Raw genomic sequence first — 26,756 nt, forward strand, 5'->3', positions numbered from 1 at the left:
GTAGATTTTTATGTAAGAAATTGTGTGTAATTTGCATGTTTGTACACACATTTTTCATGTGAACACAGCAGAACGGGCTCTCTGTTATGTTGAGTCGAGTCAGGCGGGTCAAGAGCTATTTCTCTTCAGGGAGCTATGAGCAAGAAAATTGCGAGTACACAAAATGCCGCTTTCAATATTCGCTGCCTGAAACATCTCAGACTCCGATTTCTATAACAAGGGCCCGGGCCAAGAGCAACAATAGATAGACAATAAATCATTTGAACTCTTTCACATTTTGCTACTGAATGTCTCTAATCTTTTTTGGTGGTTCTGACATTTGATGTTTTTCCAAGGAAAATAGTAATTTTTCTGGAAAACTCAGCACTAAATCAAAATGTACATGTAAATCATTATGGGCAAATTGAACTGTGCTGTGTTTGTCTCTGCGTCATTTATGTTTTACAAGAATTCTTGATTTGTTTTCCTGAAATAGTGTTTTTTACAAGACCTGTAAAAGCATGTTAGCGTCTCTCTGACCAATTCTGACCTGGGAAACAAATACGAAATACCTTGGCTTATTCTGAAAATAAAATGTCAATTCTGATCATGGAAGTCCACTTAATTCATGAACTCGTAAAGTAGTTTTGCACAACCCTGGTCTTCAAGGGGATGCAGTAGCTGATAGTTTTCACATCCCCTCAAAAGTTAGTCAGACAGTGATTGGCAGATAGACAGATCACCTGGTTCTAAAATTCTAAATCAGTTGCTGATTGAGAGACACAGATAGAACTACTCATCTAGGGTCTCAGAAAGCAAGGGACTGCTGTTTTCATTTTCAAACAAACTAGGTCAGGGATGGGCAACGTCGATGGGGGTGGGTGCCACAAAAAACACGGAACTCATCACGAGGGGCCGCAGTGCCTCGTGGGTCTGCGTACCTGCAAAACCTTTTAGCGACCCCGCTCGTGACAGCGAAGATTAAAAGATATGTATGTTTTAAAGTTCATTTCTTGCAATTCTGCACATTTTGCCATGGGGCGTAGAGAAAATGTTGATGTTTTAAAGCAAGTTTGTTGCAATTCTACTCATTTTGCCGTGTGGCGGAGAGAAAGATTTGCAGTTTTATAGCTAATTTCCTGCAATTCTACACATTTGCCATAGGGTTGAGACAAATGTTTGCAGTTTTTAATATGATAACTGATGATCAATGGGCCCCACCCCGGTCAGTTTAGATAGCTGGCCGCTAGACTAACTTACTAATCTAAAATGTTTTTGTTGACATGGGCTAATTGAGTGACAGCTGATGCACAACCACATTTCGAAATTGCACCTTGTGTATTCTATTATTCTAACTCTCAACAGGAAGTTGAGACCCCGACTGAGTTCCTAAAGAATAACAATATTGTATATACACTACCAGTCAAAAGTTTGGACACACCTACTCATTCAAGGGTTTTTCTTTATTTTTAGTATTTTTTACATTGTAGAATAATAGTGAAGACATCAAAACTATGAAATAACACATATGAAATCATGTAGTAACCACAAAAGTGTTAAACAAATCAAAATATATTTTATATTTGAGATTCTTCAAATAGCCACCCTTTGCCTTGATGACACCTTTGAACACTCTTGGCATTCTCTCAACCAGCTTAACCAGCATGGCTACCACAGCATTCTGCAGCGATACGCCATCCCATCTGGTTTGGGCTTAGTGGGACTATCATTTGCTTTTCAACAGGACAATGACCCAACACACCTCCAGGCTGTGTAAGGGCTATTTGACCAAGAAGGAGAGTGATGGAGTGCTGCATCAGATGACCTGGCCTCCACAATCCCCTGACCTCAACCCAATTGAGATGGTTTGGGATGAGTTGGACGGCAGAGTGAAGGAAAAGCAGCCAACAAGTGCTCAGCATATGTGGGAACTCCTTCAAGACTGTTGGAAAAGCATTCCAGGTGAAGCTGGTTGAGAGAATGCCAATAGTGTGCAAAGCTGTCATCAAGGCAAAGGGTGGCTATTTGAAGAATCTCAAATATAAAATATATTTTGATTTGTTTAACACTTATTTTGTTACTACATGATTCCATATGTGTTATTTCATAGTTTTGATGTCTTCACTATTATTCTACAATGTAAAAAATAGGACAAATAAAGAAAAACCCTTGAATGAGTAGGTGTGTCCAAACTTTTGACTGGTACTGTATATACACAGTATATATTTTTTGTTGTTGTGTGAAATTGGTCCGCAGCCCTACAAAAGTTACCCATCCCTGAACTAGGTGTAAAAAGTTTGCCTCTGGACTCAAACTAAATTATTTCCTTCAGCTCTATGTTCGCTACATACTTCAGTCTGAGACTGCCATCGTTGAAGTCGTTTGTAATGAAAATGAGGGGTGTTGTACTAAACAAAGTAATCAGCGATTGGATAATCTCTAACCAAATCAGAGTATCAAAGCCAATGACGGATTTTCAAAATGCCGCTTTACCCAGGTTTGTTTTGGCTCTGGCCCAACCCATCGGTTTCTGGGACCGGTTAGAATGTGTTTGCGTTCTAGAAATTGTCAGGGAGGTACTCAGATCCAGACTCATTGCGGAGAAGAAACTAACGTCTGTGGGCGTGGCGTAGCTCTTTGCCGGAGCAAGGAGTTTGGGTAGCCAGGCAACAAAAGGTTGTCTAGATCATTTTTCCTGACTCCGTCCTGGCTATGAAACATGAATCCACTAAGTTTTATTGGACACTGGCTGGGAAGACCACTTGTTATATCCATAACAGAGCAGTACGTTACTTTTTAGGTGTCCACAAGTTTGCACCTATACTTGCAATAACTGGGGACACGGGCTGGGAACCCTGTGAGGTGAGAATGGAAAGCGTGTATGGTGAGACTTTGGAATAGACTGTTGGATATGCCAACTGCCAGAATAGACTGTTGGATATGCCAACTGCCAGAATAGACTGTTGGATATGCCAACTGCCAGAATATAATAACGTTTTTCAATGGGATCTATCCATAGGGGGAGCCTGGGCAACTGAAATGTCTGACCTTTTTCAACAGTCTGACTGTGAACATCTGTATGACAACCAAATTAAGAGAGACATAGAAATGATTAAAAAAACAACTGTTGATGCAATATGAAAAAAAATGGGTGGAGGAGATTAATCATAAACCTCAATTGAGAACCTTTTGTTTGATTAAGGGTGAATTTGTGTGTGAGCGGTATATATTATTTATAACTTACCTAAAAGCAAGAGATCGCTATGTGCACAGGTAAGATCAGGGATATTGCCTCTGCGTATTGAAACAGGCCGGTATTGTGGTGAAATGGAAGAGGAAAGACTATGTAACTATCGTGACCTGGAAGAAATAGAGAATGAAACTCATTATATCCTCTATTGCCCTTTCTACCACGATATACGCTTGCTCTAATTTCAGACAGCACACCAGATATACCCTGGAATTATGTGGCTGAGCCATGAGGAGAAACTCAAATCGTTTTTTTGTCCATTGTGTATTTCCGTTTGCGGAATATTTAGATAAAGCTTGGAATAAAAGAAAAAGGGCTAGCTATAATTAAAATGTAAAAATATTTAGCTTCTGTGTGGTAAATGGCACGTGTGTACAGTGCCTTGCAAAAGTATTCATCCCCCTTGGCGTTTTTCCGATTTTGTTGCATTACAACCTGTAATTTAAATTGATTTTTATTTGGATTTCATGTAATGAACATACACAAAATAGTCCAAATTGGTGAAGTGAAATGAAAAAAATTACTTGTTTCAAAAAATTCTAAAAAATAAATCACGGAAAAGTGGTGTGTGCAACTGAGTCAGCTCCTGAGTGGCGCAGTGGTCTAAGGCACTGCATCGCAGTGCAAACTGTGCCACTAGAGATCCTGGTTCGAATCCAGGCTCTGTCGCAGCCGGCCGCGACCGGGAGACCCATGGGGCGGCGCACAATTGGCCCAGCGTCGTCCAGGGTAGGGGAGGGAATGGCCGGCAGGGATGTAGCTCAGTTGATAGAGCATGGCGTTTGCAACGCCAGGGTTGTGGGTTCGATTCCCACGGGGGGGCAAGTATAAAAAAATATATATATATATGTATTCACTAACTGTAAGTCGCTCTGGATAAGAGCGTCTGCTAAATGACTAAAATGTAAATGTATGTATTCACCCCCTTTGCTATGAAGCCCCTAAATAAGATCTGGTGCAACCAATTACCTTCAGAAGTCACATAATTAGTTAAATAAAGTCCACCTGTGTGCAATCTAAGTGTCACATGATCTCAGTATATATACACCTGTTCTGAAAGGCCCCAGAGTCTGCAACACCACTAAGCAAGGGGCACCACCAAGCAAGCGGCACCATGAAGACCAAGGAGCTCTCCAAACAGGTCAGGGACAAAGTTGTGGAGAAGTACAGATCAGGGTTGGGTTATAAAAAAAATTGCAGAAACGTTGAACATCCCACAGATCACCAATAAAACCCATTATTAAAAAATTGAAAGAATATGGCACCACAACAAACCTGCCAAGAAAGGGCCGCCCACCAAAACTCACGGACCAGGCAAGGAGGGCATTAATCAGAGAGGCAACAAAGAGACCAAAGATAGGAGCTGCAAAACTCCACAGCGGAGATTGGAGTATCTGTCCATAGGACCACTTTAAGCCATACACTCCACATAGCTGGGCTTTACAGAAGAGTGGCCAGAAAAAAGCCATTGCTTAAAGAAAAAAAATAAGCAAACACGTGTGGTGTCAGTTAGGATCACCACTTTATTTTAAGCATGTGAAATGTTAAAATAATAGTAGAGAGAATGATTTATTTAAGCTTTTATTTCTTTCATCACATTCCCAGTGGGTCAGACGTTTACATACACTCAATTAGTATTTGGTATCATTGCCTTTAAATTGTTTAACTTGGGTCAAAGGTTTCGGGTAGCCTTCCACAAGCTTCCCACAATAAGTTAGGTGAATTTTGGCCCATTCCTCCTGACAGAGCTGGTGTAACTGAGTCAGGTTTGTAGACCTCCATGCTCGCACACGCTTTTTCAGTTCTGCCCACACATCTATAGGATTGAGGTCAGGGCTTTGTGATGGCCACTCCAATACCTTGACTTTGTTGTCCTTAAGCCATTTTGCCACAACTTTGGAAGTATGCTTGGGGTCATTGTCCATTTGGAAGACCCATTTGCGACCAAGCTTTAACTTCCTGACTGATGTCTTGAGATGTTGCTTCAATATATCCACATAATTTTCCTTCTTCATGATGCCATCTATTTTGTGAAGTGCACCAGACCCTCCTGCAGCAAAGCACCCCCACAGCATGATGCTGCCACCCCCTTGCTTCACGGTTGGGATGATGTTCTTCGGCTTGCAAGCTGCCCCATATTTCCTCCAAACATAACAATGGTCATTATGGCCAAACAGTTCTATTTTTGTTTAATCAGACCAGAGGACATTTCTCCAAAAAGTACGATCTTTGTCCCCATGTGCAGTTGCAAACCGTAGTCTGGCTTTTTTATGGTGGTTTTGGAGTAGTGGCTTCTTCCTTGCTGAGTGGCCTTTCAGGTTATGTCGATATAGGACTCATTTTACTGTGGATATAGTTACTTTTGTACCTGTTTCCTCCAGCATCTTCACAAGGTCCTTTGCTGTTGTTCTGGGATTGATTTGCACTTTTCGCACCAAAGTACGTTCATTTCTAGGAGACAGAACACGTCTCCTTCCTGAGCGGTATGACGGCTGCGTGGTCCCATGGTGTTTATACTTGCGTACTATTGTTTGTACAGATGAACGCGGTACCTTCAGGCGTTTTTAAATTGCTCCCAAGGATGAACCAGACTTGTGGAGGTCTACAATTTTTTTTCTGAGATCTTGGCTGATTTCTTTTGATTTTCCCATGATGTCAAGCAAAGAGGCACTGAGTTTGAAGGTAGGCCTTGAAATACATCCACAGATACACCTCCAATTGACTCAAATTATGTCCATTAGCCTATCAGAAGCTTCTAAAGCCATGACATCATTTTCTGGAATTTTCCAAGCTGTTTAAAGGCATAGTCAACTTAGTGTATGTAAACTGGAATTGTGATACAGTGAATTATAAGTGAAATAATCTGTCTGTAAACAATTGTTGGAAAAATTACCTGTGTCATCCACAAAGTAGATGTCCTAACCGACTTGCCAAAACTATAGTTTGTTAACAAGAAATTTGTGGAGTGGTTGAAAAATGAGTTTTATTGACTCCAACTTAAGTGTATGTAAACTTCCGACTTCAACTGTATGTATGTATATTATTTTACTGCTCTAGGGATATAATTATTGTTTGGATAACCTTATCTACTATTATGTATAGATTTTTACCTTACATTTTTTCACTCTTTATGCGATGCGCAATGCAGAGAACACCGGAAGAAGAATGATCATTTAATTATCACAGTGAATTATTGTAATGTTTGTTCATGTGTCAATTAATCCCATAAGGGACGGGTTGCCAACTGGCGATTTGACACGAAAATAAAATCTCATTCATTCATTCATTCATTCATTCATTAATTGTTATAGTTTAACAGCATATTTCAATGTCAACTTCCCCAGTGTGTAGAGAGACGCTTTCTGAAAACTTTCACTTGGCAGGCAGATTTAGCGTGTTTGATGACCTGCCGTCATATTGAACAACCAAGAAACAGCACTAATTAGCATGTCCCAGATAGGCATATTTACTATTTTACTCTTTCCATTCCCACTCTAAGCAGCCCCGAAATACTCCAAACAGTTACTGTGTACATTCTAGAATATGGATCATGGAAATCACAGATGAAGTAGTCTACTACATTCTAGAATATGGATCATGGAAATCACTGATGAAGTAGTCTACTACATTCTAGAATATGGATCATGGAAATCACTGATGAAGTAGTCTACTACATTCTAGAATATGGATCATGGAAATCACTGATGAAGTAGTCTACTACATTCTAGAATATGGATCATGGAAATCACTGATGAAGTAGTCTACTACATTCTAGAATATGGATCATGGAAATCACTGATGAAGTAGTCTACTATATTCTAGAATATGGATCATGGAAATCACAGATGAAGTAGTCTACTACATTCTAGAATATGGATCATGGAAATCACTGATGAAGTAGTCTACTACATTCTAGAATATGGATCATGGAAATCACTGATGAAGTAGTCTACTACATTCTAGAATATGGATCATGGAAATCACTGATGAAGTAGTCTACTACATTCTAGAATATGGATCATGGAAATCACTGATGAAGTAGTCTACTACATTCTAGAATATGGATCATGGAAATCACTGATGAAGTAGTCTACTACATTCTAGAATATGGATCATGGAAATCACTGATGAAGTAGTCTACTACATTCTAGAATATGGATCATGGAAATCACTGATGAAGTAGTCTACTACATTCTAGAATATGGATCATGGAAATCACTGATGAAGTAGTCTACTACATTCCAGAATATGGATCATGGAAATCACTGATGAAGTAGTCTACTACATTCTAGAATATGGATCATGGAAATCACTGATGAAGTAGTCTACTATATTCTAGAATATGGATCATGGAAATCACTGATGAAGTAGTCTACTATATTCTAGAATATGGATCATGGAAATCACTGATGAAGTAGTCTACTACATTCTAGAATATGGATCATGGAAATCACTGATGAAGTAGTCTACTACATTCTAGAATATGGATCATGGAAATCACAGATGAAGTAGTCTACTACATTCTAGAATATGGATCATGGAAATCACTGATGAAGTAGTCTACTATATTCTAGAATATGGATCATGGAAATCACTGATGAAGTAGTCTACTACATTCTAGAATATGGATCATGGAAATCACTGATGAAGTAGTCTACTACATTCTAGAATATGGATGATGGAAATCACCGATGAAGTAGTCTACTATATTCTAGAATATGGATCATGGAAATCACCGATGAAGTAGTCTACTATATTCTAGAATATGGATCATGGAAATCACTGATGAAGTAGTCTACTACATTCTAGAATATGGATCATGGAAATCACTGATGAAGTAGTCTACTATATTCTAGAATATGGATCATGGAAATCACTGATGAAGTAGTCTACTACATTCTAGAATATGGATCATGGAAATCACTGATGAAGTAGTCTACTACATTCTAGAATATGGATCATGGAAATCACTGATGAAGTAGTCTACTATATTCTAGAATATGGATCATGGAAATCACTGATGAAGTAGTCTACTACATTCTAGAATATGGATCATGGAAATCACTGATGAAGTAGTCTACTACATTCTAGAATATGGATCATGGAAATCACCGATGAAGTAGTCTACTATATTCTAGAATATGGATCATGGAAATCACCGATGAAGTAGTCTACTATATTCTAGAATATGGATCATGGAAATCACTGATGAAGTAGTCTACTACATTCTAGAATATGGATCATGGAAATCACTGATGAAGTAGTCTACTACATTCTAGAATATGGATCATGGAAATCACTGATGAAGTAGTCTACTACATTCTAGAATATGGATCATGGAAATCACTGATGAAGTAGTCTACTACATTCTAGAATATGGATCATGGAAATCACAGATGAAGTAGTCTACTATATTCTAGAATATGGATCATGGAAATCACCGATGAAGTAGTCTACTATATTCTAGAATATGGATCATGGAAATCACCGATGAAGTAGTCTACTACATTCTAGAATATGGATCATGGAAATCACTGATGAAGTAGTCTACTACATTCTAGAATATGGATCATGGAAATCACTGATGAAGTAGTCTACTATATTCTAGAATATGGATCATGGAAATCACTGATGAAGTAGTCTACTACATTCTAGAATATGGATCATGGAAATCACTGATGAAGTAGTCTACTACATTCTAGAATATGGATCATGGAAATCACTGATGAAGTAGTCTACTACATTCTAGAATATGGATCATGGAAATCACAGATGAAGTAGTCTACTACATTCTAGAATATGGATCATGGAAATCACTGATGAAGTAGTCTACTACATTCTAGAATATGGATCATGGAAATCACTGATGAAGTAGTCTACTACATTCTAGAATATGGATCATGGAAATCACTGATGAAGTAGTCTACTACATTCCAGAATATGGATCATGGAAATCACTGATGAAGTAGTCTACTACATTCTAGAATATGGATCATGGAAATCACTGATGAAGTAGTCTACTATATTCTAGAATATGGATCATGGAAATCACTGATGAAGTAGTCTACTATATTCTAGAATATGGATCATGGAAATCACTGATGAAGTAGTCTACTACATTCTAGAATATGGATCATGGAAATCACTGATGAAGTAGTCTACTATATTCTAGAATATGGATCATGGAAATCACTGATGAAGTAGTCTACTACATTCTAGAATATGGATCATGGAAATCACAGATGAAGTAGTCTACTACATTCTAGAATATGGATCATGGAAATCACTGATGAAGTAGTCTACTATATTCTAGAATATGGATCATGGAAATCACTGATGAAGTAGTCTACTACATTCTAGAATATGGATCATGGAAATCACTGATGAAGTAGTCTACTACATTCTAGAATATGGATGATGGAAATCACCGATGAAGTAGTCTACTATATTCTAGAATATGGATCATGGAAATCACCGATGAAGTAGTCTACTATATTCTAGAATATGGATCATGGAAATCACTGATGAAGTAGTCTACTACATTCTAGAATATGGATCATGGAAATCACTGATGAAGTAGTCTACTATATTCTAGAATATGGATCATGGAAATCACTGATGAAGTAGTCTACTACATTCTAGAATATGGATCATGGAAATCACTGATGAAGTAGTCTACTACATTCTAGAATATGGATCATGGAAATCACTGATGAAGTAGTCTACTATATTCTAGAATATGGATCATGGAAATCACTGATGAAGTAGTCTACTACATTCTAGAATATGGATCATGGAAATCACTGATGAAGTAGTCTACTACATTCTAGAATATGGATCATGGAAATCACCGATGAAGTAGTCTACTATATTCTAGAATATGGATCATGGAAATCACAGATGAAGTAGTCTACTATATTCTAGAATATGGATCATGGAAATCACTGATGAAGTAGTCTACTACATTCTAGAATATGGATCATGGAAATCACTGATGAAGTAGTCTACTACATTCTAGAATATGGATCATGGAAATCACTGATGAAGTAGTCTACTACATTCTAGAATATGGATCATGGAAATCACTGATGAAGTAGTCTACTACATTCTAGAATATGGATCATGGAAATCACAGATGAAGTAGTCTACTATATTCTAGAATATGGATCATGGAAATCACCGATGAAGTAGTCTACTATATTCTAGAATATGGATCATGGAAATCACCGATGAAGTAGTCTACTACATTCTAGAATATGGATCATGGAAATCACTGATGAAGTAGTCTACTACATTCTAGAATATGGATCATGGAAATCACTGATGAAGTAGTCTACTATATTCTAGAACATGGATCATGGAAATCACTGATGAAGTAGTCTACTACATTCTAGAATATGGATCATGGAAATCACTGATGAAGTAGTCTACTACATTCTAGAATATGGATCATGGAAATCACTGATGAAGTAGTCTACTACATTCTAGAATATGGATCATGGAAATCACTGATTAAGTAGTCTACTACTCCGTCTTTGGCAAAACAAGATCAAGGATTTTTTAAGGGATTTAGATGTCAGCACAAGTTCTTATTAGCTGTTGCTTTCGCTCCAGGACCTTTTGAGGAGTTTAGAGTTGTCAACCTGATTAAGGGCAGTTCACCCAACTTCAGGTCAACCTGATTAAGGGCAGTTCTCCTAACTTCAGGTCAACCTGATTAAGGGCAGTTCACCTAACTTCAGGTCAACCTGATTAAGGGCAGTTCACCTAACTTCAGGTCAACCTGATTAAGGGCAGTTCTCCCAACTTCAGGTCAACCTGATTAAGGGCAGTTCACCTAACTTCAGGTCAACCTGATTTAAGGGCAGTTCTCCCAACTTCAGGTCAAACCAATGAAGGGCAGTTCTCCCAACTTCAGGTCAACCTGATTAAGGGCAGTTCACCTAACTTCAGGTCAACCTGATTAAGGGCAGTTCTCCCAACTTCAGGTCAACCTGATTAAGGGCAGTTCACCTAACTTCAGGTCAACCTGATTAAGGGCAGTTCTCCCAACTTCAGGTCAAACCAATGAAGGGCAGTTCTCCCAACTTCAGGTCAACCTGATTAAGGGCAGTTCTCCCAACTTCAGGTCAACCTGATTAAGGGCAGTTCACCTAACTTCAGGTCAACCTGATTAAGGGCAGTTCTCCCAACTTCAGGTCAAACCAATGAAGGGCAGTTCACCTAACTTCAGGTCAACCTGATTAAGGGCAGTTCTCCCAACTTCAGGTCAACCTGATTAAGGGCAGTTCACCTAACTTCAGGTCAACCTGATTAAGGGCAGTTCTCCCAACTTCAGGTCAAACCAATGAAGGGCAGTTCTCCCAACTTCAGGTCAACCTGATTAAGGGCAGTTCACCTAACTTCATGTCAACCTGATTAAGGGCAGTTCTCTTATCTTAAGGTCCTGAAGGGCACCCAGGTGTTAAAACAGGTACCTATTTGTGTATTGTTAAAGCTTTCAACATTGACAGATAAGACCAACTCAAGGTACAGAAGTTTAGCCAACCTAAAACGGCAAACGTTAACCCTAGAAGCATTTCGCTCTGCAAATGTGTGTACCCGACCAATAAACTTTGATTTGAAGTAAGCTAGGTGGTTAGCGTTATGCCAAGAGAGTGAACCACGACCGTGTCCAGTCGATATAAACATACATTAGCTGGTATGTCTGCATATGCCGTCTCTTAGGTCGTGCTTATGGCAGTGTTTTGTAGAGTTTCAAGTAAAGTGTCACAATATAATGAGGAATGTTTGATCTCTTACACATAGGGTAGACAAAGTGTGTCTCTGCCTCAGAGGAAGAGGGCGAGACAAGGTAATCGTCACACTCGTTGGAGCTGAATGACCCTGAGTGGTTCCTGAGGCGGGACTTTGTGACGTCATCAGTGGTCGCCATTACGTGTCGTAGGGTGTCGTTAAGGTACCGTTTCAGCAAGCTGCTCTTGTACTTGGGGGGTGGAGCGATGTAGTCAGCACTGTAGGCGGGATCAGTCCTTTTCTCCTGTTTGATGACACTCTCGAGGGAGGGCCTGGAGAGCTCTGATTGGCTAGCTGGGGTTTGTAAGGGACACTCGTCATCTGCAACATGGGGTAAACCAAAAAAAATACATTGGTCCCCATCAACTGGTCTCCAAAAGAGGCTGAAATCTTTATTATTATTATTATTTTTTTTTTTTGGGGGGGGGGGGTAGATCAGCTTTAATAGTGCAGATAGATTGTAGATTCAATGTAATTGTCTGCATCATTTCCAATCCCCCCATATACACTACCGATCAAAAGTTTGGACACACCTACTCATTCAAGGGTTTTTCTTTATTCTTACTATTTTCTACATAGTAGAATAATAGTGAAGACATCAAAACTATGAAATAACACATATGGAATCATGTAGTAACCAAAAAAGTGTTAAACAAATCAAAATATATTTTATATTTGAGATTCTTCAAATAGCCACCCTTTGCCTTGATGACAGCTTTGCACACTCTTGGCATTCTCTCAACCAGTTTCATGAGCTAGTCACCTGGAATGTATTTCAATTAACAGGTGTGCCTTTTTAAAAGTTTATTTGTGGAATTTCTTTCCTTCTTAATGTGTTTGAGCCAATCAGTTGTGTTGTGACAAGGTAGGGCTGGTATACAGAAGATAGCCCTATTTGGTAAAAGACCAAGTGCATATTATGGCAAGAACAGCTCAAATAAGCAAAGAAAAACGACAGTCCATCATTACTTTAAGACATAAAGGTCAGTCAATCAGGAAAATGTCAAGAACTATGAACGTTTCTTCAAGCGCAGTCGCAAAAACCATCAAGCGCTATGATGAAACTGGCTCTCATGAGGACCGCCACAGGAAAGGAAGAGTTAGAATACGTTCATTACAGCTAACTGCACCTCAGATTGCAGCCCAAATAAATGCTTCACCGAGTTCAAGTAACAGACACATCTCAACATCAACTGTTCAGAGGAGACTGAGTGAATCAGGCCTTCATGGTCGAATTGCTGCAAAGAAACCACTACTAAAGGACACCAATAAGAAGAAGAGACTTGCTTGGGCCAAGAAACACAAGCAATGGACATTAGACCGGTGGAAATCTGTCCAAATTTGAGATTTTTGGTTCCAACCGCCATGTCCTTGTGAGACGCAGAGTAGCTGAACGGATGATCTCCGTATGTGTGGTTCCCACCGTGAAGCATGGAGGAGGAGGTGTTATAGTGTGGGGGTGCTTTGCTGGTGACACTGTCTGTGATTTATTTAGAATTCAAGGCACACTTAACCAGCATGGCTACCACAGCATTCTGCAGTGATACGTCATCCCATCTGGTTTGCGCTTAGTGAGTCTTTCACTTGTTTTTCAACAGGACAATGACCCAACACACTTCCAGGCTGTGTAAGGGCTGTTTTACCAAGAAGGAGAGTGATGGAGTGCTGCATCAGATGACCTGGCCTCCACAATCACCCGACCTCAACCCAATTGAGATGGTTTGGGATGAGTTGGACCGCAGAGTGGAGGAAAAGCAGCCAACAAGTGCTCAGCATATGTGGGAACTCCTTCAAGACTGTTGGAAAAGCATTCCAGGTGAAGCTGGTTGAGAGAATGCCAAGAGTGTGCAAAGCTGTCATCAAGGCAAAGGGTGGCTATTTCAAGAATCTCAAATATAAAATATATTTTGATTTGTTTAACACTTTTTTGGTTTCTACATGATTCCATATGTGTTAGTTCATAGTTTTGATGTCTTCACTATTATTCTACTATGTAGAAAATAGTAAAAATAAAGAAAAAACCTTGAATGAGTAGGTGTGTCCAAACGTTTTACTGATACTGTATATAACATTCTATTGGTTGCAAGAATTTTGTATAATAATTTAAATAGAAACATTTTTAGTTTTGAATCCGGTGTTGTTTTGCATATCAGTTCATTAACCATGTGCCATGGAATCGGTACATCGAAAAATCTCTTCCCAACTAGTTAGCAATCTACAGTGAGGGAAAAAAGTATTTGATCCCCTGCTGATTTTGTACGTTTGCCCACTGACAAAGACATGATCAGTCTATAATGTTAATGGTAGGTTTATTTGAACAGTGAGAGACAGAATAACAACACAAAAATCCAGAAAAACGCATGTCAAAAATGTTATAAATTGATTTGCATTTTAATGAGGGAAATACAGTGGGGAAAAATATTATTTAGTCAGCCATCAATTGTGCAAGTTCTCCCACTTAAAAAGATGAGAGAGGCCTGTAATTTTCATCATATGTACACGTCAACTATGACAGACAAATTGAGAATTTTTTTCCCAGAAAATCACATTGTAGGATTTTTAATGAATTTTTTTTGCAAATTATGGTGGAAAATAAGTATTTGGTCACCTACAAACAAGCAAGATTTCTGGCTCTCACAGACCTGTAACTTCTTCTTTAAGAGGCTCCTCTGTCCTCCACTCGTTACCTGTATTAATGGCACCTGTTTGAACTTGTTATCAGTATAAAAGACACCTGTCCACAACCTCAAACAGTCACACTCCAAACTCCACTATGGCCAAGACCAAAGAGCTGTCAAAGGACACCAGAAACAAAATTGTAGACCTGCACCAGGCTGGGAAGACTGAATCTGCAATAGGTAAGCAGCTTGGTTTGAAGAAATCAACTGTGGGAGCAATTATTAGGAAATGGAAGACATACGGTCCTCTGTAGCTCAGCTGGTAGAGCACGGCGCTTGTAACGCAAAGGTAGTGGGTTCGATCCCCGGGACCACCCATACACAAAAATGTATGCACGCATGACTGTAAGTCGCTTTGGATAAAGGCGTCTGCTAAATGGCATATTATTATTATTATTATACGAGACCACTGATAATCTCCCTCGATCTGGGGCTCCATGCAAGATCTCACCCCGTGGGGTCAAAATGATCACAAGAACGGTGAGCAAAAATCCCAGAACCACACGGGGGGACCTAGTGAATGACCTGCAGAGAGCTTGGACCAAAGTAACAAAGCCTACCATCAGTAACACACTACGCCGCCAGGGACTCAAATCCTGCAGTGCCAGACGTGTCCCCCTGCTTAAGCCAGTACATGTCCAGGCCCGTCTGAAGTTTGCTAGAGTGCATTTGGATGATCCAGAAGAGGATTGGGAGAATGTCATTTGGTCAGATGAAACCAAAATAGAACTTTTTGGTAAAAACTCAACTCGTCGTGTTTGGAGGACAAAGAATGCTGAGTTGCATCCAGAGAACACCATACCTACTGTGAAGCATGGGGGTGGAAACATCATGCTTTGGGGCTGTTTTTCTGCAAAGGGACCAGGACGACTGATCCGTGTAAAGGAAAGAATGAATGGGGCGATGTATCGTGAGATTTTGAGTGAAAACCTCCTTCCATCAGCAAGGGTATTGAAGATGAAACGTGGCTGGATCTTTCAGCATGACAATGATCCCAAACACACCGCCCGGGCAACGAAGGAGTGGCTTCGTAAGAAGCATTTCAAGGTCCTGGAGTGGCCTAGCCAGTCTCCAGATCTCAACCCCATAGAAAATCTTTGGAGGGAGTTGAAAGTCCATGTTGCCCAGCGACAGCCCCAAAACATCACTGCTCTAGAGGAGATCTGCATGGAGGAATTGGCTAAAATACCAGCAACAGTGTGTGAAAACCTTGTGAAGACTTACAGAAAACGTTTGACCTGTGTCATTGCCAACAAAGGGTATATAACAAAGTATTGAGAAACTTTTGTTATTGACCAAATACTTATTTTCCACCATAATTTGCAAATAAATTCATAAAAAATCCTACAATGTGATTTTCTGGAGAAAAAAAATCTCATTTTGTCTGTCATAGTTGACGTGTACCTATGATGAAAATTACAGGCCTCTCTCATCTTTTTAAGTGGGAGAACTTGCACAATTGGTGGCTAACTAAATACTTTTTTCCCCCACTGTAAGTATTTTACCCCCTCTCAATCAGAAAGATTTCTGGCTCCCAGGTGTCTTTTATACAGGTAACGAGCTGAGATTAGGAGCACACTCTTAAAGGGAGTGCTCCTAATCTCAGTTTGTTACCTGTATAAAAGACACCTGTCCACAGAAGCAATCAATCTATCAGATTCCAAACTCTCCACCATGGCCAAGACCAAAGAGCTTTTCAAGGATGTCAGCGACAAGATTGTAGACCTACACAAGGCTGGAATGGGCTACAAGACCATCGCCAAGCAGCTTGGTGAGAAGGTGACAACAGTTGGTGCGATTATTCGCAAATGGAAGAAACACAAAAGAACTGTCAATCTCCCTCGTCCTGGGGCTCCATGCAAGATCTCACCTCGTGGAGTTGCAATGATCATGAGAACGGTGAGGAATCAGCCCAGAACTACACAGGAGGATCTTGTCAATGATCTCAAGGCAGCTGGGACCATAGTCACCAAGAAAACAATTGGTAACACACTACGCCGTGAAGGACTGAAATCCTGCAGCGCCCGCAAGGTCCCCCTGCTCAAGAAAGCACATATACATGCCCGTCTGAAGTTTGCCAATGAACATCTGAATGATTCAGAGGAGAACTGGGTGAAAGTGTTGTGGTCAGATGAGACCAAAATCGAGCTCTTTGGCATCAACTCAACTCGCCGTGTTTGGAGGAGGAGGAATGTTGCCTATGACCCCAAGAACACCATCCCCACCGTCAAACATGGAGGTGGAAACATTATGCTTTGGGGGTGTTTTTCTGCTAAGGGGACAGGACAACTTTACCGCATCAAAGGGACGATGGACGGGGCCATGTACCGTCAAATCTTGGGTGAGAAGCTCCTTCCCTCAGCCAGGGCATTGAAAATGGGTCGTGGATGGGTTTTCCAGCATGACAATGACCCAAAACACACGGCCAAGGCAACAAAGGAGCGGCTCAAGAAGAAGCACATTAAGGTCCTGGAGTGGCCTAGCCAGTCTCCAGACCTTAATTCCATAGAAAATCTGTGGAGGGAGCTGAAGGTTCGAGTTGCCAAACGTCAGCCTCGAAACCTTAATGACTTGGAGAAGATCTGCAAAGAGGAGTGGGACAAAATCCCTCCTGAGATGTGTGCAAACCTGGTGGCCAACTACAAGAAACGTCTGACCTCTGTGATTGCCAACAAGGGTTTTGCCACCAAGTACTAAGTCATGTTTTGCAGAGGGGTCAAATACTTATTTCCCTCATTAAAATGCAAATAAATTTATAACATTTTTGACATGCGTTGTTTTGGATTTTTTTGTTATTATTCTGTCTCTCACTGTTCAAATAAACCAACCATTAAAATTATAGACTGATCATGTGTTTGTCAGTGGGCAAACGTACAAAATCAGCAGGGGATCAAATACTTTTTTCCCTCACTGTATATGGCACAGCTGTCAATTTTTTGGTCCTTAAATTAAACTGGGATACTTTTTTATTTATCACAATTTTCTTTAACCGATCTTGGTCTTTAATGCAGGGCCGACAGACAAGTTCCTTACTTTTTCCCCCCTTCCACTTGTCTCTTCCATTTTTGAGATCTCACATTACTTTTTTAGTTTACTCTCTGCAGACACAAAGACACTCTGGTCTTTATTTATTTTCTATCTTATCTTTAACTCTGCATTGTTGGAAAAGGACTCTTAAGTAAGCATTTCACTGTTAGTCTACACCTGTTGTCTACGAAGCATGTGAAAAATAAGATTTTATTTGTTAAAAGGTAATCAACTCTATTACTTAACAAAATTACACAGACAGTTGATTTTGTATAACATTATTTGCCAGTGTTAATTGTCAACTTTTTTTTTACAGAGTTGCAGAAACTCTGTAAAAGTGTTAAAAACCTAACATTTTCTAAAGTAATACATTAACTCTGTGTGGTACGGGACATTAGTTTGTGAGTGTTACGATGAACACTTTTAGAGTTGATTTCACACTTGCAGTGTTGTTATGTGTGATGCATATTTGTTGGAATTACATCCCCAGCTCTAACCTTTGCTTAGTCTACCCGCAGCCCCTCTTACCCTCAGAGTTGGTGTCATCACTGCTGACACTCAGTCTCTCAGCGTTGCCCTGAATGTATTTGTTGTAGAGTTTGATCCGTAGAGCCCAACTCAGGTCTGGCTGCCTCACTGTGTTCTTCAGCCTCCGCCGGGCATTGGCAAACCAGTTAGACACCTGCAGCATAAACATAAAGAAAGGAAAACAGGAATTCTATGTGTATTTCAGAACTTCAACCGGTCAGCTACATTTTTCACTGACTGGTTTCTACTTCCATGGTTAATCCATAAGAACCATGAATTACTAGCCCATACCTCTGCTTTGAGGGCTTTGCCTCAGCTCCCCTATACTAAAGTCATGTCTCAGTTCCCCTATACTAAAGTCATGTCTCAGCTCCCCTATACTAAAGTCATGTCTCAGCTCCCCTATACTAAAGTCATGTCTCAGTTCCCCTATACTAAAGTCATGTCTCAGCTCCCCTATACTAAAGTCATGTCTCAGCTCCCCTATACTAAAGTCATGTCTCAGTTCCCCTGTACTAAAGTCATGTCTCAGTTCCCCTATACTAAAGTCATGTCTCAGTTCCCCTATACTAAAGTCATGTCTCAGCTCCCCTATACTAAAGTCATGTCTCAGCTCCCCTATACTAAAGTCATGTCTCAGCTCCCCTGTACTAAAGTCATGTCTCAGCTCACCTGTACTAAAGTCATGTCTCAGCTCCCCTATACTAAAGTCATGTCTCAGCTCCCCTGTACTAAAGTCATGTCTCAGCTCCCCTGTACTAAAGTCATGTCTCAGCTCCCCTATACTAAAGTCATGTCTCAGCTCCCCTGTACTAAAGTCATGTCTCAGCTCCCCTGTACTAAAGTCATGTCTCAGCTCCCCTATACTAAAGTCATGTCTCAGCTCCCCTGTACTAAAGTCATGTCTCAGCTCCCCTATACTAAAGTCATGTCTCAGTTCCCCTGTACTAAAGTCATGTCTCAGCTCCCCTATACTAAAGTCATATCTCAGTTCCCCTGTACTAAAGTCATATCTCAGTTCCCCTGTACTAAAGTCATGTCTCAGCTCCCCTATACTAAAGTCATGTCTCAGTTCCCCTGTACTAAAGTCATGTCTCAGTTCCCCTATACTAAAGTCATGTCTCAGCTCCCCTATACTAAAGTCATGTCTCAGCTCACCTGTACTAAAGTCATGTCTCAGCTCCCCTATACTAAAGTCATGTCTCAGCTCCCCTATACTAAAGTCATGTCTCAGCTCACCTGTACTAAAGTCATGTGTGACCCCAGGGCGAGCAGGACCTTCTCTGTCTTGGTGGGGTAGGGGTTATCCCTGTGTGTGTACAGCCACTGCTTCAGCGGCCTCGCCATGTCCTGCAGTGCCTGCCGCTTGTAGCGAACTTTGACCCCGCCCAGACGAGACCTGTGGTGAGGTGATATATGATATAACAACGCATACTTCTCTTATGGGAGAGGACTTGTCATCATTTCATAGTTTATTGCAAGGATAGAGTTGCTAAACCTGATAGTTCAGGGACGGACTAGGACCACACATCAGCCCGGGCATTTTTTACACGGGCAAAAAAAATAATCCTCAATAATAATAATAATAACAATAATATGCCATTTTGCAGACGCTTTTATCCAAAGCGACTTACAGTCATGTGTGCATACATTTTTACGTATCAAGACCTCCACACCGGCCCGTTTTTTTTCTTCAGGCCCACATTATTAGCCAAATAATGATCATTTTGTGTAAAACCCCCAATGTAGACAGGCAAACTGGGCAAAAAATGGACCAGCCCATCTGGCATCAAAATGAGAGAAATCCTAATTGGTCTTTTTATACCAATCAAATCATAATAAGCAACTTTTACTGTAATACAGTCATAGTTAATGTTTTCCCTTTCAGGATTTAATCATGAGGATGTGTTGTTGGTGACATGATCTGTAGGTGTCACTGTTGGGCTGCGGAAGCTTCCCAAAGTTGTCTCTCCCTGATGGGGATGTGTGGGTCAGGTTCCTTATTAATTAAAGAGGTGTTCTTGTCCTGCACATATAACCTGGTTCTCCCAATCAATTCAAACGTTTGATCATGATATATGTCATTTCCCCTCAATCTGAATAATTCATGTTACTATATATCTATCTTAGTTTTTATTTTACATATGACACTATTTTCACAGCATTACAGATTACAGCCAATTTTCTATATACTTAATAAAATATCAACACTGTTTTTTGTATTTAAAAAAAAATGCAAATATGGGACTGCACTGAAGATGTTTGAAAATGCATCTCATCAATGTGGGTTTTACTTGTACCTTTAGTAAGTTGCGCTGTATTTGACAAAAATAAGAGAAAATGTGCTTACCCATACCTCCTGTCTACAACAGGGTTGTCTTCTATTGCCTCTTGGCATAGTAAGTCTGTATACTGTCCATCTGTTACCAGACAGTCCACACTGTTTCTCTCCTCCTCACTCCTGTGCTCCTCCAAAATATTGTGTTGATTTGACCTCTTGACAACAATCATGTTCATCTTTCGATTGCTTGTTTTAGCCCAAACAACATCAGGCGCAACTGCAGAAGTTGAAATCCGAATAGGTGCAGCAACTTCCCCATCCACACTGTGATGGATATGAGCAGAGAAGTAACCCAAAGTCTCTGCGCTCAGAACTTAAGCCATCGAGCCAAACGACAGCCCATCTGGAGGAGCCCTTAGAACCAGACCTTTTAGGAACCAGACACTGATGTCAGTCTTGACTTTACCAATGAGAGGGTGTTGTCTGTAGAGGAGGATGGGATGAACATGTTGAAGCTGCTTAGGCTTCTTTGGGGAGTTCAAGTAACCTGCTCTCTTGCGTCTAACTGGCTGTCCCTAGCACTTTTCAGCATCCAATTAAAAGTGGAGACATCTCTCTGCTCGGTGGAGGGAGCTGTTTACTTTATTCCAGGAGTACCCAGACTAGGAATAATAATAATATAATAATATGTAACAAGAACGCCAATAGATGAAGTAATGGGTATGGATTGTGACTGGGATCAGCACATTTTGGGCACTTTACTTTTGAGCTTTTTCTTTATGTTTGTAAGAGTTAATGTAGGCTATTTGATGTCCCAATGTTCTGATGCTTAGGTCGTCTGAAGCATGCACCCGATATATATATATATACACACTACCGGTCAAAGGTTTTAGAACACCTACTCATTCAAGGGTTTTTCTTTATTTTTTACTATTTTCTACATTGTAGAATAACAGTGAAGACATCAAAACGATGAAATAACACATATAGAATCATGTAGAAACCAAAAAAAGTGTTAAACAAATCAAAATATATTTTATATTTGAGATTCTTCAAATAGCCACCCTTTGCCTTGATGACAGCTTTGCACACTCTTGGCATTCTCTCAACCAGCTTCATGAGGTAGTCACCTGGAATGCCTTTCAATTAACAGGTGTGCCTTCTTAAAAGTTAATTTGTGGAATTTCTTTCCTTCTTAATTTGTTTGAGCCAATCAGTTGTGTTGTGACAAGGTAGGGGGGAGGTATACAGAAGATTTTTGGTAAAAGACCAAGTCCATATTATGGCAAGAACAGCTCAAATAAGCAAAGAGAAACGACAGTCCATCATTACTTTAAGACATGAAGTTCAGTCAATACGGAACATTTCAAGAACTTTGAAAGTTTCTTCAAGTGCAGTCGCAAAAACCATTAAGCGCTATGATGAAACTGGCTCTCATGAGGACCGCCACAGGAACGGAAGACCCAGACTTACCTCTGCTGCAGAGGATAAGTTCATTAAAGTTACCAGCCTCAGAAATTGCAGCCCAAATAAATGCTTCACAGAGTTCAAGTAACAGACACATATCAACATCAACTGTTCAGAGGAGACTGTGTGAATCAGGCCTTCATGGTCGAATTGATGCAAAGAAACCACTACTAAATGACACCAATAAGTGTCACGATCGTCTGAAGGAGGAGACCAATGCGCAGCGTTGTGAGTGAACATGATTACTTTATTATAAAGCAACCACGAAAAAACAACAAAAGACGATACGTGAAGTTCTATACTGAAATAAGACTAACAGCAACAAAGAAACAATAACCCACAACCCAAAGGAGAAAACACACAGAATATATATGGCTCCCAATCAGAGATAACGAGCCGACAGCTGACACTCGTTACCTCCGATTGGGAGTCATCGACCAATCACCACATGACACAAACAAAATGAAACTCACCCATCCCCAACACCACCAAATGAAATACACCCAAACACATGAAAATTAACAACCCTGGCTCAATATTAAACGTCCATAGAGCCAGAGTGTCACAGTACCCCCCCCTAAAGGTGCGAACTCCGGGCGCACCAACATCAGGACTAGGGGAGGGTCTGGGTGGGCGTCTGTCCATGGTGGCGGCTCTGGCCCCGGTCGTGATCCCCACCCCACCACAGTCACAACCTGCTTCGGTAGCCTCCTCCCAATGACCACCCTCCACCTAACCCCACCTGGACTAAGGGGCAACCCCGGACTAAGGGGCAGCATCGGCCTAAGGGGCAGCACCGGGATAAGGGGCAGCACCGGGATAAGGGGCAGCACCGGGACAAGGGGCAGCACCGGACTACGGGGCAGTACCGGACTAAAGGGCAGTACAGGACTAAGGGGCAGCACCGGACTAATGGGCAGCACCGGGCTAAGGGGCAGCACCTGACTAGATGGAGGATCCTGGCTGGCTGGCTCTGGCGGATCCTGGCGGGACGGCTCTGGCGGATCCTGGCGGGACGGCTCTGGCGGATCCTGGCGGGACGGCTCTGGCGGATCCAGGCTGGACGGCTCTGGCGGATCCTGGCGGGACGGCTCTGGCGGATCCTGGCTGGACGGCTCTGGCGGATCCTGGCGGGACAACTCTGGCGGATCCTGGCGGGACGGCTCTGGCGGATCCTGGCGGGACGGCTCTGGCGGATCCTGGCGGGACGGCTCTGGCGGATCCAGGCTGGACGGCTCTGGCGGATCCTGGCGGGACGGCTCTGGCGGATCCTGGCTGGACGGCTCTGGCGGATCCTGGCTGGACGGCTCTGGCGGATCCTGGCTGGACGGCTCTGGCGGATCCTGGCTGGACGGCTCTGGCGGATCCTGGCTGGCTGACGGATCTGGCTGCTCATGGCTGGCTGACGGATCTGGCTGCTCATGGCTGGCTGACGGGTCTGGCTGCTCATGGCTGGCTGACGGGTCTGGCTGCTCATGGCTGGCTGACGGATCTGGCTGCTCATGGCTGGCTGACGGATCTGGCTGCTCAAGGCTGGCTGACGGATCTGGCTGCTCATGGCTGGCTGACGGATCTGGCTGCTCATGGCTGGCTGACGGATCTGGCTGCTCATGGCTGGCTGACGGGTCTGGCTGCTCATGGCTGGCTGACGGATCTGGCTGCTCATGGCTGGCTGACGGATCTGGCTGCTCATGGCTGGCTGACGGATCTGGCTGCTCATGGCTGGCTGACGGATCTGGCTGCTCATGGCTGGCTGACGGGTCTGGCTGCTCATGGCTGGCTGACGGATCTGGCTGCTCATGGCTGGTTGACAGATCTGGCTGCTCATGGCTGGCTGATGGTGCTGGCTGGGAGGCTGGCGGTGGAGGCGGACCCCAGCCTCGGATTGCAGTCATCACCTCCAGCAGGGCGGCTCCCATCTGCAGGAGCTGCTCTTTCTGGTCCCGAACCTGAGCTTCCAGTCTAGTATGGGTTGCGTCGGCTCCTGCTGATTCCATAGCAGGTGTATGATTCTGTCTGGCGGAAGGCTCTAGCGGCTCCTGTCTGGCGGAAGGCACTAGCGGCTCCGATCTGGCGGACGGCTCTGAAGGCTCATGGCAGACGGGCGGCTTATGCAGCGCTTGACAGACGGGCAGTTCAGACGCCATAGGGCCGACGGGCAGTTCAGGCGCCGTTGGGCAGACGGCCAGTTCAGGCACCGTTGGGCAGACGGCAGACTCTGGCCGACTGGTGACGCACCCCGTAGGATTCGTGCGTGGAGCAGGAACAGGCCGGGCTGGGCTGGCGACGCGCACCTTATCCCTGGTGCGAGTGGCCGGAACAGGCCGGGCCGGGCTGGCGACGCACATCGTGGACCTGGTGCGTGGAGTAGGAACAGACCGGTCCGTACCGGGAACACCCACCACTGGCCTTAACTGGGGATCAAGAACGGACCGGACCAGACTGGGAACACACTTCAGTCTCTCATGCCGTGCCACAACAACTTCCCTCCCTCTACTCGCCAATGGCTCCCGTAATCCGATAGCCTTCTCTCCAGCTCTACCTGTGGCAGCCTCCTGCTGCCCAGGCGCCCAAGCCATGTGCCCCCCCCAAAAAAATTTTTGGGGAGTAACCACGGGCTTCCAGCCTCGACTCCGCGCTTCCTCTTCATACCACCTCCTCTCGGCTGCAGCTGCCTCCAGCTCTTCACGAGGGCGGTGATATTCCTCCTCATACCACCTCCTCTCGGCTGCAGCTGCCTCCAGCTCTTCACGAGGGCGGTGATATTCCTCCGGTTGTGCCCAAGGACCCTTTCCAGCCCGAATCTCCTCCCATGTCCAAAAATCCTTAGGAGGCGTCCAGAAATCCTGCGTAGGTAGGTCCTGTTGCCGCTTGTTACGCCGCTTGGTCCTTTTGTGGTGGGTTATTCTGTCACGATCGTCTGAAGGAGGAGACCAATGCGCAGCGTTGTGAGTGAACATGATGACTTTATTATAAAGCAACCACGAAAAAACAACAAAAGACGATACGTGAAGTTCTATACTGAAATAAGACTAACAGCAACAAAGAAACAATAACCCACAACCCAAAGGAGAAAACACACAGAATATATATGGCTCCCAATCAGAGATAACGAGCCGACAGCTGACACTCGTTACCTCCGATTGGGAGTCATCGACCAATCACCACATGACACAAACAAAATGAAACTCACCCATCCCCAACACCACCAAATGAAATACACCCAAACACATGAAAATTAACAACCCTGGCTCAATATTAAACGTCCATAGAGCCAGAGTGTCACAATAAGAAGAAGAGACTTGCTTGTGCCAAGAAACACAAGCAATTTACATTAGACCGGTGGAAATGTGTCCTTTGGTCTGGTGTCCAAATTTGAGATTTTTGTTTCCAACCGCCGTGTCTTTGTGAGACGTAGTGTGGGTGAACGGATGATCTCCGCATGTGTATTTCCCACCGTAAAGCATGGAGGAGGAGGAGGTGTTATGGTGTGGGGGTGCTTTGCTGGTGACACTGTCTGTGATTTATTTAGAATTCAATTCACACTTAACCAGCATGGCTACCACAGCATTCTGCAGCGATACGCCATCCCATCTGGTTTGGGCTTAGTGGGACTTAGTGGGACTATCATCCTCCAGGCTGTGTAAGGGCTATTTTACCAAGTAGGAGAGTGATGGAGTGCTGCATCAGATGACCTGGCCTCCACAATCCCCCGACCTCAACCCAATTGAGATGGTTTGGAATGAGTCGGACCGCAGAGTGAAGGAAAAGCAGCCAACAAGTGCTCAGCATATGTGGGAACTTCTTCAAGACTGTTGGAAAAGCATTCCAGGTGAAGCTGGTTGAGAGAATGCCAAGAGTGTGCAAAGCTGTCATCAAGGCAAAGGGTGGCAATTTGAAGAATCTGATTTTTATATTTTATATTTTGATTTGTTTAATACTTTTTTGGTTACTACATTATCCCATATGTGTTATTTCATAGTTTTGATGTCTTCACTATTATTCTACAATGTAGAAAATAGTAAAAATAAAGGAAAACCCTTGAATGAGTAGGTGTTCTAAAACTTTTGACCGGTAGTGTATATATAAATATTTTTTGCTGCATTCAAATGTGGCCGCAGTGTACCTATAGATGTGCTAATGCTAAAAATACATTAAAAAATCTTCTTCTCATGAACCATAAGTCAGATTGACTCCAGATGAGGTATATAGACTCAATGAATTAGCCTCTAATGAATTAGAGAATAGCTTAGTTGTCTGACACATGCCCCCGATATTTACTTCATGAGGATCATGAAACCGTGTCGTTTCCACAACTGCCATGTCAGCAGATAATATACGTTTTTACCAAGGGATTCTGGAAATGTATAGGTGCAATGACATGGTTTCTAATGCCCACTGAAACCGCAGTGTTTTATATTAACTCTAACTGGGTGTATAACTGGATGTCAACGTAGCTCATCATAAGAGTGAGTTAGTTACGTTAGGGATTCAAAAGGAAGGCAGTAGAAAACAAACCATTTTACAGAAAACTTGACATCAAGTGTAGTAACACTGTAATTGCACTAGTAACAACTTGTAACATGTTACATAGTCCCACAGTAATTACATAGCAATAGAGTTGAGCGGTTGTGGTAAGACCAATAGGGGATTGTTCCTAAAGTACTATGTAACAGCAGTGGACAGGTATAAGAGTAACTTCAAGTGTTACCAGACATTTGAAAATATATTTTGTTTTACAACATCAGTG

The 26,756-nt window shown here is 42.3% G+C and overlaps 1 protein-coding gene across 1 annotated transcript in view; it reads right to left on the bottom strand.

Moving 5' to 3' along the window:
• The window catches only part of LOC311146322 (homeobox protein Mohawk-like), a gene marked incomplete at both ends in the record, with an annotated part of 50,080 nt that overhangs the window by 1,948 nt on the left and 21,376 nt on the right, over positions 1-26,756 (bottom strand). The window contains 3 exons of the mRNA XM_084182811.1: positions 12,032-12,346; positions 18,259-18,412; positions 19,498-19,657. Coding sequence (XP_084038937.1) covers positions 12,032-12,346; positions 18,259-18,412; positions 19,498-19,657 — 629 coding nt within the window. The remainder of the gene's footprint in view (positions 1-12,031; positions 12,347-18,258; positions 18,413-19,497; positions 19,658-26,756) is intronic.

The sequence above is a fragment of the Coregonus lavaretus genome (assembly GCF_964263955.1).
Source record: "Coregonus lavaretus genome assembly, chromosome: 19".
NCBI classification, from domain to species: Eukaryota; Metazoa; Chordata; class Actinopteri; order Salmoniformes; family Salmonidae; genus Coregonus; species Coregonus lavaretus.